This window comes from Pectinophora gossypiella, chromosome 18 (assembly GCF_024362695.1).
Source record: "Pectinophora gossypiella chromosome 18, ilPecGoss1.1, whole genome shotgun sequence".
Classification (NCBI taxonomy): domain Eukaryota; kingdom Metazoa; phylum Arthropoda; class Insecta; order Lepidoptera; family Gelechiidae; genus Pectinophora; species Pectinophora gossypiella.
This window is the reverse complement of record NC_065421.1, coordinates 5498312-5510952: the sequence shown is the minus strand read 5'-3', so window position 1 is coordinate 5510952 and position 12641 is coordinate 5498312. Positions and strand designations below refer to the sequence as shown.

General features: G+C 38.7%; 1 protein-coding gene across 1 annotated transcript; it reads right to left on the bottom strand.

Annotated features, from left to right (window-relative positions):
* Positions 1-75: 75 nt before the first annotated feature.
* Positions 76-12355, bottom strand: LOC126375003 (presenilin-1). Its single transcript, XM_050021834.1, has 9 exons — positions 12057-12355; positions 11495-11715; positions 10893-11102; positions 9514-9734; positions 8718-8816; positions 8409-8498; positions 6809-7006; positions 6422-6534; positions 76-2148 (listed from the first exon to the last, which is right to left on the bottom strand). The coding sequence occupies exons 1-9, from the start codon at positions 12204-12206 to the stop codon at positions 1993-1995; spliced, it is 1458 nt and encodes a 485-aa protein (XP_049877791.1). The 5' UTR covers positions 12207-12355; the 3' UTR covers positions 76-1992.
* Between the last annotated feature and the right edge of the window lie 286 nt (positions 12356-12641).

The window sequence follows — 12641 nt, the reverse complement described above, 5'->3', positions numbered from 1 at the left end:
ATAATATGCCCGGATAAAACAACTCTGGTTCAAAGGTTTCATTTTTAAGAACAATAGAGTAAATAAAACATAATATATTACAAAAAAGTATTTATTTCAATTTACTTCCTAACAAGGGAAAGGATGAAGATTAATCATAGAACGGAAATACTGTTTTACTTAGCACTTATATAGTTAAAACAATGGAATGTCATCACATTTGATTAATATTTGTCATGAGTTGCTGAGTGAATTGTTATTGCTCTCATGCATACATTGTGTTCTATTTGAATTTAGTAGTTCATTTTTAATTACTATTTCCTTTGTTAACAATAAAATGAAAAGGGATAAGTATTATGTGAAATATGTTCACTTACAATAGTTTCAATTTTTAATAAATATAAATGAAAAACTAGATAATTACTATATACAATAGCAAACATTACTCTATTGGTGTCTATTCAAATTTATTGCATTATAAATTCAATTCACAATTTCGTACTATGTCTATCACCCTATATCTACATTAATAATTTGTTAGTTGCTTCTCTAACTGGCTTACGTATCAGTCGAACTCATTTGTGATAATTTACCACCAAATGAGGGTATTCTGAAATTAATGACGTCACGTTTCACCGCGCGTATTGTTGGGATGGGAGACCTCTTGCCAAAGTGGCGCCATCTAGTGGCGAGAATTTTCGTAAACCCGCATTTGACAAAATAATTGTGGTGTCCAGACGCCTACGAAGCGACATCTGTGGGCTTAGCACCGTAAGTGCGCGACTCTTTCTCGCCTCGACATACGTCACCCGTCACTCTCTCACAGTACTGCACAGAAAGAGACAGACGATCTCTGTCCCGGCGAAAAAGAGTCGCGTCCTTACGGTGCTAGGCCCGCTGGTATCAGAATAATCTCAAACCCTCAAATGGAATCAAACGTGAGATCTAGTCTCGGCAGTCAGTTTCTGCTGCTTGCTATAAATAAAAAAATAGTGCTGTCTACTTCTCATCAACTTATCAGACTCGTTTAGCTTCTAGCGTAATTTACTATGACATCGGTAATTAGATCTAACAGAGGAGGATAATTTTGTTTGTCCTTGGAGTAATAGGGTAGTTTCCAACGAGTCAAATCAGTTACTTTTTACTAAACAATATCAACGAATTTGTATGAAAAAGCAACCTGTGACGTCATAGAAAAACGTCGCAATATGTCGCACTTATTATTACATTTTATGTAGAAAAAATAACGTTTTTTGACACCTTTAGATCTGCCTTTATTTAGTAATCAGAATTTCATAATTTATCTTCGACCTAGGAAACTACCCAACTGAACTGTCATAAGGTAGGTAGGTAAGGCGGCTGCTTCGTGATCTATCCTCTTTCTCCTCGTCCGATGGTTACAATTTGGAAATTTGAAAACTCCTGAAATAATCAATCCCACGCGTAGCGTCGCGCCGCATGTTGTACAGAAATAAGCGCGGGAATATTATCATTCAATTTCATTCTAAAATGTCAAAAGATATCTGACAGTCTGGAAAAAACTGAATGAATGGTAATCCTAATGCTATCCGAATGCTGACAGCTCAGAAATATCAATTCTCTCGTTCGCCAGCGGGCCTAGCACGCTATGTAAGCGCGACGCGACGTGACACGAGATGAAATAAGGTCCTTGGTACACGTGACTGCCGGGACATCGGGATTTTTTTAAGATGTCGCACTCCATAGGAAATATCTTATTATTGTATATTGCTTATAGAGGAGCCAAGAAAAATCAGACACCTATTTTGATAAGAAAATTGATAGTTTTTAACATCATTTCGAGTCGCGAGCAAGTCGATGCGCGTATGAGGAACCTTAACTCGTCTGTGAAATTTGACAACTCGCGCTTTGACATTTTTCGCTCTACTCGCGCAATTGGCGTGCTAGGCCTGCAGAGTAACCAGGCGCTTATATAAACATACCCTACTACTTATCCTCCTTTCACTAGGACGTTAAGTGCGTCCACCGGCGTAGCTAAATGAACACTTGCTCGGCAGCGAGTGCGTCCGCAAACGGCTTGACGACGCACCGCGTGGCGAAGTAGAAGATCAGCCCGAATGTTATGGATATGGGCAGCGCTGGCAGCGCCTTCTTCAATATCGCTAACAGCAGCAACGTGAGGCACAGACCCTGTAAACAATACATATATGAAGGATTATTTTAATTAAAACACAATGCTGCTTATACCTGTAGACACCATCTGATTTTTATATCTATATCTAGTTATATCTGTCATTTTCTTATCCGCCAAAAAGAAAAGGGACGGATAATAAACAGGCATAAAATTTATGGAACACATGACAATTGATTGTGCTTAAGCACAAATCTAAAACAACCCTATAAAATTTTTACATTAGCTATAGCAATAACCCGATAGAATTAAGTTGACAGCACACGTCAAACGGTTTGCATACCAGCGAGATACCGTTTTGAATCGCCCGGTTATTCATTCATTTATTCAGTCTTCCTAATATTAAGAGCTGTCAATCATCCGTCCCTTTCCTTTTCAGTGGATAAGAAAATGACAGGTATAACTTAAAATAAAATTAGGAGGTGTCTGCAAGAATCGGAGCCAATACCGGATTCTTACCGCGTTAAGGTGATGTGTTTCAGTCAGCTAGGTAACGCTGCGTCAGTAGATGGCGTTACTTCTGCAGTTTTCGTATTTTTTTCCATTTATTCGTTTAGTGTTGAGTTCTGACCCAGTGAAATGTTAGGTGGCGAAATCTTACATACATTATCTTTAAGTTAAGCTACAATTTTGAAGTATTTACTGAAGATATCATATTGAAACATTGCATCAAAAGTTGGTGTCATTTCAATTTGTGTACAAACACGAAGCTGTCACACACACATGCGAACTAGGTTAGCTATTAAAAGAGATGCATAATTTGAAGTCTACTTCTAACTTCTAAATGGCGCATTTGGTAAAGCAGTAGCCGCCATTCTTAAGGTTCACGGTTCAAACCCAACTGCATGTTTTAATTGTTTTTACTTTTTGTATTTTTTTTTACAATTGAATTTGGCGAACCCGTCTATTTGTTACGGAATTTTCAAAAATTATCACTTTTACCAATAATATTATAATTAAGTATACAATAATTTACTTTGCACTAAAGTACCTTCCGTAATTTCCGTATTTTTTATTTTGTAAAATTCTAACAGGCATTAATCGCATCAGTGAACATGCGGCTAACTAAAAAACTACTGAACGGATTTTCATACGGTTTTCACCAATGAGTAGAGTGATTCATGGGCGTGCTTTAGGGTTTATAATTTATACAAGTATTTTTTTTGTATAAAATGGTTCAAAAATGATGATGAATGTCAAACATAATTATCGTTACAAATATAGCCGACTTGGAGCTTTCGGCGAAAACGCTGCCTGAGCCCATTGAGATATAACAAAACAACGTATGGTTGAATTGTTACTTTTTTGTAGGTATACCGAAAAGTCCACAATATGTCATAATAATTATATTGTGTATAAAGAATTGTGTATATGTATTGTATGATTTTACAAATAACGATCACAGTACAGTAATAATAAGGTAGATTTTTCCTAAATTGCGTAGGTTCAAACTTTGTCGCATCGCGTTTGAAAGATGTAATAGCGCTTCAGGACGTCCCGCAAGCACGGCGCTGATGTCGCAGTATCCGCATATAATTATTATGACTTGTCATTTAGTTCCAATAAAATCCGCGGGACTTCATACGTATTTCAGTGACAGCTGGTGATAGCATGCGGGACACTTAGCACCTAATCGAATTCTATGTTGTTTTCGCGCCCAGTCCAGACGACTCACAGCGCATTTCTGGACATATATTTACGTGTGGTGTTTATTGTTAGGTTAGTTAGTTCAGGTTAGGACGTCTTTTTATAACGAGGACGTTAAAAAAAGACGAGGCTGGGACGTATTGAAGTAGTATTTCCATATATACGCGGCCTGAAATGGGCTGTTTCGGGGACCTGAACTGGTTGCTGTCGAACTTATTATCACGTTTTCTTGATTAAAATTCATAAATAAGTCAAATAGAAAAAAGAAAAAAGATTTTATTTAGTATTAGATCTGTCATGATGTCTGTGATGTTTGTTTATTTTTTTTTTTTGGTTTGGTTTTCCCCGAAGGGTAAGGCAAAGGGAACTATGCCCATACAGCCATGTCTGACGTATTTTTTTTCTTGATGATTAATGAAATGATGAAAGGTGATGATGATGAAACCTAAGCCCCCACCCTCGGAGTAGACTCCTACTCCGAACCCCAAACGAATTAACTCAAAAGTCCGCATAAACTTTTGAGTTATGAAGCGGCTTCCTGACACGAAGCGAAAATAGGCAGATACACTTTGTTTATTGAATACTCCAATATAATAACACTCGCGAATGTCTTCCGACTAACTTAATGCGATCATTAACCACAAAACACCACTTCGTATTAATTATTTAGATTATTCAATGAAGAAAGCAACTGTCCCGTTCCCGCCTCCCGCCAAAAAGCCTGTTTGTTTATTATACATAAGAATTTTTTTTTTTTTGGTTTGGTTTTCCCCGAAGGGTAAGGCAAAGGGAACTATGCCCATACAGCCATGTCTTACGTATTTTTTTTCTTGATGATTAATGAAATGATGAAAGGTGATGGATGATGATGATGAAACCTAAGCCCCCACCCTCGGAGTAGACTCCTACTCCGAACCCCAAACGAATTAACTCAAAAGTCCGCATAAACTTTTGAGTTATGAAGCAGCTTCCCGGCACGAAGCGAAAATAGGCAGATACACTTTGTTCATTGAATACTCCAATATAATAACACTCGCGAATGTCTTCTGACTAACTTAATGCGATCATTAACCACAAAACACCACTTCGTATTAATTATTTAGATTACTCAACGAAGAAAGCAACTGTCCCGTTCCCGTCTCCCGCCGAAAAGCCTTATACATAAGAATTTCAAAATTTATCTTATTTTTTTTCCCAAAGGGCAAGGCAAAGGGAACTATGAACATACAGCCATGTCTTGTGTTTTTTTTTCTTGATGATGATTAATGAAATGATGAAACCTAAGCCCCCACCCCACCCTTGGAGCAGACTCCTACTCCGAACCCCAAACGAAGTAAGCGGCTTGTTGGCGCAAAGCGAAAATAGATAGGTACACTTTGTTTATTGAATATTCCGATTTAATAATACTATCGGGAATGTTTTCCGACTAATGTGATCATTAACCACAAAACACCACTTCGTATTGATTATTTAGATTATTCAATGAAGAAAGCAACCTTCCCGTTCCCGGTCCCACCAAAAAGTCCGCGGCAAAGAGAATATAAATAAATCTGTATGTTGGATGGAAAAACAATTAATTATAAATGACTACTATTTAGGCCGGCAAATGCAACAACTTCTTTTTTGATTTGGTTTTCCCCGAAGGATAAGGCAAAGGGAACTATGCCCATACAGCCATTTCATTTTATGTATTGATTTTTTTTTATAATATATGTCCTCTTTTAAAACACGGTATTTACCCATTATTTAAAAATGTTTAAATAAGATACGTTATTACAAAAATATTTTTCCAATATTCCTTTTCTCAGATTGTAGTATTTTTATTTTTTATTTATATTTATTCTCTTCATACAAAATCTCTTTATAAATTGTCACTGACATTCTATTACACTTGTCAAGTAGTCAAAGCCTTTAGAAAAAAAAAAACTATCACGCACACAAACTAACATTGACACCTCTACACGCTCAGCAAATACACTGTAATCTGCACCACTACAAATGTAGAATTGATCAAAATTGAGGGTCTGAAATATGGTACTTCTCGTATTCGGACCCTAAATTTTTGTTAGTTTGCGAAAATAATACACCAAAATATTACTATTTATCGGTTTTATAACAATATTCCTCTATCCGTTTTCCTGTAGCACTGCATCAACTTTTGTATGGAAAACGAATCACCTTAAAGTCAGGGATGTGAGACTCCCGATATTTTAACACTGTTGCAAGTGCCGCGATCACGGAATGACTCAGTCATGGGGCCAGTGCCCGCGGCATGACATGGTGTTGAAATATCGGGGAGTCTGATACCCCTGATTTTATCGCGGTAAGAACCCGGTATTATGTGTTTAATTATGATAATAACCGCGTAAACCTCAAACAATGTCAAATGTCATAAAAGTCGTATCAGACTTTTGGATTCCACTGTTCAATACATTTTTAACATTTAATGTACTTTGCAAGCAACAACATTTAATTTGTTTGTTTAGTTTTAATGTAAGTAGCAGAAAAATAATTAAGTTCTCTCCTCATTATGATTGGTTGATTTCTGTATATCTCTTGTGGCATGGACCAATCCACTTTAGCGGGAACATAATCCAAAATAAAATATAGATGACAAATACGTACAATGAGTATGGCTACGAAGCAGGCGAGCGTGGTGTTCCAGTCACCGTACGAGCTGGCCTTGCCCACCAGCACGCTGTAGAAGATGAAGTCGCCCAGACCCAGCTTCACGCCCTCTGAAAACATACGCCATTAAATCAGTTTTAAAGTTTTCCCTCGCATATGATATTAATAATATAAAACATTAAGAATACATTAAGAATGTATTATATATACAATACATTAAGAATGTATTGTGGAAAAAAATCTAAGTTTTATTAGTTGAAGTTTTTCTACAAGAATTTGCAGGTGGAAATTCGGCGGCGGCGACGGCTGGTCGAGGCGCGTTGAGGAGGCATCCGGCGTGGGCGCAGCCCCCACAGCCGCGGCGGGATATCAGTAGCTACTCACTCTCCTCCTCAGCCAGCGGCGGCGGCGGCGGGCGCTCGAGGCGCGTGGTGTAGGCGGCGGGCGCGGTGCCGTCCACGCGCAGGCGGCGCGGCGCAGGCGCAGCGCCCGCGCCGGCCGTGTCCCGCGCGCGCTGCTGCCACGCCGCGTCGAAGCCCGCCGCGGCGCCGTCGCCGCTGCCCGGCGTGCTCTCCGCCCGACCTGTTCACACGTAACATTAAGTAACTACACCCGTCACGTTGAGCGAGTCTACTTTTTTAGCAGGAGTTATTAGGTTTAAAGAAATCTTTATTCTCAATAAGAATATAAATTCACTTACTTGAGAACTTAAAAACTAAGTATACGTACAAAAGCATTTTGAGGGTATATGATAAATAAGAGCTACAATAACACATTTTTTTTATTCGAATATGGCATAGCTTGCATCACCAGTGTATTCTGAGTTGAGACATTGCGTTCGCAGCATATTAAATCACGCGGACACATTCCAATATAAACTGGTTGCCCGGTTTGTACAGAGAGTAGTATCATGGATGTCTTAAACTGCGATTTGTTAGATATGGCATTATATATTATTACGTTTTATTCACCCTTAACAGAGCGAGCGATATCGTAAGCGAAACGGAACGTGTGAGTTTATGTGCCCAACGTGTGCTGGGCATAGGCCTAAACAATAGACATCGTCATAAAGACTGAACACTGATCTCCACATGGATTTTAAATGGTCTAGAGAATATGGTGTAATGGACTAACGCTCTGGGGGGTTAAAAGGCCACATCAAAGCAATTCTTCTAAAAAAGCAATATTGCTATTTGACATTTTGCTGTTTGCATTGCGCATTTACTTTTATATGTGCAAATGTCAAATTGCAATATTGCTTTTTCAGATGAATTGGTTCGTGTATTAGGTTCGAGATAAATAAAGACAGATCTAAAACTAACAAATCATTATCCTTTTTCTATTTAACTTACATACATACATACATAAACAGCCTATATACGTCCCACTGCTGGGCACAGGCCTCCCCTCAATCAACCGGAGGGGGTAAGGAGCATACTCCACCACGCTGCTCCAATGCGGGTTGGTGGAGGTGTTTTTACGGCTAATAGCCGGGACCAACAGCTTAACGTGCCCTCCGAAGCACGGAATCATCTTACTTTTTTCGGACAATCAGGTGATTCAAGCCTGAAAAGTCCTTACCAAACAAAGGACAGTCTCACAAAGTGATTTCGACAATGTCCCCATCGGGAATCGAACCCGGACCTCCAGATCGTGAGCCTAACGCTCTAACCACTAGACCACGGAGGCTGTCAGACCACGGAGGCTGTCATTTTACTATTTAACTTATTTATGTATTTTATTCAAGAAAACCGTAATAATGAGTCAAACATTTTTCTATGACGTCACAGTGGGCGTTTTCATACAAATTCCACAGTAATTTCGTGTTTCGACGTTTAGTAGAAAGTAACTGCTTTGACTAGTTGGAAAGTAGCCTATTGCTTCGATGTTGCCTTGTTAACCCTCCTGATCTCTACATTTAGATTGTTATGGTTTAGACAATAATAGACAATAAAGTTGAGTGTAGCAAGCGCGGGAGACGCACCGTCGCGCGGATTGAGCGGGCGCAGCTCGCGCGGCCGCGGCTCACCTTCGCCCGCCGCCGTCGTCGCCGCCAGGCAGTACATCACCGTCGCTGAGAACACATCATATTGCTAATACAACAACTCTTTATTCCAAACAAAAGAAACACAATACATTAACAATCACGTACAAACAATTGGTACAAAAGCCGTCCGTATAGGTGTAGGATATAATTTCAGTAAATGCGGGACAGTTTCTTCTGTTAGTGAATTTACAGCCCTCGATCGCTTACTACTGAAATATTAATTTAGTGTATTACAGTAGTACTTACATGAGTATATGAGAGCAGGAAATATTGGTTCATTTCTTTCTTGAGCAGTTTCTACTAATATTCTTAATGGTCCTTTGGGCGTTAGAACTGCTACCAAATCTGAAAATTAAAAATAACATTAAGCATTTAGCATTAACTATTTGGCCGGACAAATGGGGAGCGCTAAAGGCTCTCACCCGGTCCAACGTTTAAGACACCAGTCCTCAGTGCCCAGCTGGGCGCGAACCTCGGCTCAAGGCGTAGTCTGAGAGGAAAAATATTGGAAAGAATTAATCGACCCTAGTGGGTCGATAGCGATAAGCGCTGAAGCGCTGAATTAGGGAAATTGTCGACCACGCCAGCTGGGGTCGGGGCCAATAACAGGTTTCCACCTATAATTCAATTTTTTAATTGAATAATTCACAATACACTAGTAAATTCAACGCCTTGGCTGAACACACGCAACATACGTAAAAAGTTGGAGGCGGCTAGAGTCTGCTGGCTGCATTTGTTATGCAAAAACACAATACTTAGTTGTTATATGAGGGGTTGGCTACTAGCCGAAATATGAACATATTTTGTCCACAAATCAGATATGTAGCTGCGCGGTGTATGTGTTTGCTGGTGCAACTTATATACGCTTTGTTGAAGGGCGTTAGCGGAGGCAGTTATAACCCTGACATACGACAGAAGTAATGTGGCCTATTGATTGTTTAAAAGAACAATAATACCATCTATACTAACTTATAGATTATCTAAGTCAGCTAACGAATGCCAAACTATTGCTAGTTCGGCAACAGTGCACAGAAACACTCACCCCAAATAGAAATAACAGCAAGCACAGCCCAAGTGGTCCACTCAGGCAGGTACTTGATGAACACGAGCGCCATCAGCGCGGCGATGAAGATCAAGTACGCCTGCTGCAGCCGCAGTGGACCCTTCCAGTGTATCACTATCATGCCCACCACGCCGAAGTTCCACATCCCGAACGCCAACGTGATGTAGTCCATCGGGATGTTGTAAGCCCTCAACGCTTCCCTGGAAAGGAGAAATACACCATGTCAATACTTGTGAAGTAGCCATAATAGAAAAGTCAGTTAATGAGAACTTGCCGAAAGCAATATCTGCGTTAGGCTACGCGACATAACAACACCGAACGATGGGATATACAGAGTATGGAATTGAAAATAATTAAAAAAAAACACAAAAACAATCATGAATTTATTGTAGGAAAATACCACTTGATACTCAGAATCATGAGATGGATCAACCCCCTCAGTATTTGGTACAGTGTCACTAGCACCCTTTATATGGACGTTTCCCGCGATGCTCAAGTGTCTCGCAGTATCACAAATTTCATAGCGCACCGTTAATGCGTATTATCCAATCTTATGACACATAATTTTATTTGATTTGAGTCATAGAACAACCGCTGATTCATTTATTTATAAAATAGACACATTTCTTATAGAACATATGAGCTTTGTGTATAAATAATACATAACAGTAAATAATGTTTTAAGTACTGTATTATAAGTTGGAAATTCTACTACCATTAATTAAGATTAGATAAATATGCTACGGGATTTCTCGACCTATAAACTAAAATAAATGCTAATGTTCTTATTCTCCATAATATCAAATCAAATAAGTTATCCTACATTTGTTTCCAAATTAGAACCTACCACCCTAAAAATGAAACATGGGTGCTTTAATTCTAGCAATAGCACCAATTATATATATTACTATAAGGTCTTATGGCCCTAAGTACTTTTAAAATGTAAACCCCATTGTTTATGTTTACCATATGTTTACTTATTGTGTCTGGAAACCTGGGTTTCAGGAGGATAATCAAAATGTTTCCAATTGTGTCACAAATAACAAAAGTGACAGAAGAGTGAGTGAGTGAAGTGAGTGGCGTATCAAAAGTGGCTGCAAATAGTTTGATTATTTGTAGTTATGCCCACTCCTTCGGGAAATACGGGCGTGAGTTTATGTATGTATGTATGTCACAAATCAAATCTTAACAACCCCTTACTAAACCAACTCCAATAAGTAAGCATCTCAGGCCTGTATAGTATAGCATAGCAGTATATACAGCTAGAGTTAATCTAATCACATTTTGTATTAATTCCAGCCCTGACTCATGGTTGTGTATTAAATTACACATTTAGAAATCATATATTAAATACTTACTCTATGTATAAATATGAGAAGAGAAACAGCAGCATCAGGGAGGATAGAATAAGCCAGCCATGGATGATCTTGTAACACCGCTTCTTGTACAGTACAATGAGTAGCACGGTCATCAATGCAATCACACTCAGCAGGATCATAGAGTTGGCTAGGGCATTCCATACTTTTGTCACTGCCGATGGACTCTCTTCGTGAAATGGAGTGTACGCTCTGTAGAATTTCAAAATAATTAACTATTTAGAAAACCTATTTATAAATTTTTAACTACAAAAGTTATTCAGACTTGACTAGATAGTACTAAAACATTTTTAAGGAGATCCCCAATTTGGTCAATGTACCTATGTGTATGTTTTTAATATGTAAGACAAAATAAGTATTTATTTAATAAAAAATAAATATTGAATATGCATTTATAATAAGGAAGTAGATTGATACAATAAAAAAATCTGTCAACTACTTTATTGTTATTTCTTTTAAAGATACTTAAATTAGATGCCTTTGCCCAAAGTTATTAACAATCAATGCGTTTTTAAAAATTTTATTTCATGAGAAAATTTTTTATTTTCTCATGAAATAAAATTATTTTTGTAGTGTTTACTTACAAATAGACATCCTTGATAGAGTAGAAGTTGATGGAGGATATAGTGGCGACGACAACGAGCATACATAGTGTGACGGGAACAAAAAGCTTGATGACATGCCGAGCTCCGTATTTCAGCTCCAATTCCTCAATCTGGGGCTCCGTTGGTGGACCGGCAGGGGGACCACTCGGCCCTGCACTACCACCAGTCCCGGTCGGAGCCGCCTCCGTCTGCTCCACACTCTGTAATATTATATTTCCAATTAACATATTTGTCAAGAGGTCTTGAGTAACACTAATAAGTAATATTTCCTTACTTATAATTTTATCCTATGACCGAAATACATAAAACAATAAACAATTACACCTGCATTATTGAACTGGATGCCTACTACCACACTGAATATGCATCTTATGTGGCATAAGTTATCTCAAATGCTGCTAAATGTAAATTAGAAACGTAATTACAAATAAACAGTGGAGTGACTCAGGCGGGTGCAAGTGGGTGTCCGTCTGACGTTGCGGTTTATCTCCTAACCTCGGAGCCGCATCAAAGATGCACGGAGATCGGCAGTGGTACTTACGCCATAGGTGCGCTGGCTTTCAGACTTTGTTTTCCGTTTTCTCGCAATTCGCTCGGCGATCTCCCTATCCGGGCGCGCTTCCGCGATGTGGCCGTCCATCAGCGCCGTATGCTCTGTCGCCTCCTCGATATCGCTATCCGAGTTGCTCATTCATCAGACCATAGAACTACACACATTGTGATAAATATCAGACAATGCAATGTTTAAAAATACCGTGTTGCTCCACTTTTCTGCGAAAAATTACGCTTTCGCTAAAAACGCCAAAGCGGATGACAGACGCGATATTTTTTGCAGATTAAAAATTGTTATCATGATTACAATTCCAACAAATTGTTAATGTATACTCTCTCTCTGTTACACGCCTGGAAATATCATGCGTTTTGTTTCGCTCTATCACCACGTCACTACAAAAGAAATTTGTTCGGATTATATCAATTGTCAAATGCGCTTTTACGACACGTTTTTAGCTCATGGAATTCCGTTTTTCATGTATGGTTTAGTAAAATATATTTAACAAACTTTACGATTTGGATTGTACTGCTTGACCACAAACACTTAATACTGTTTAACAGAGATACTATATTA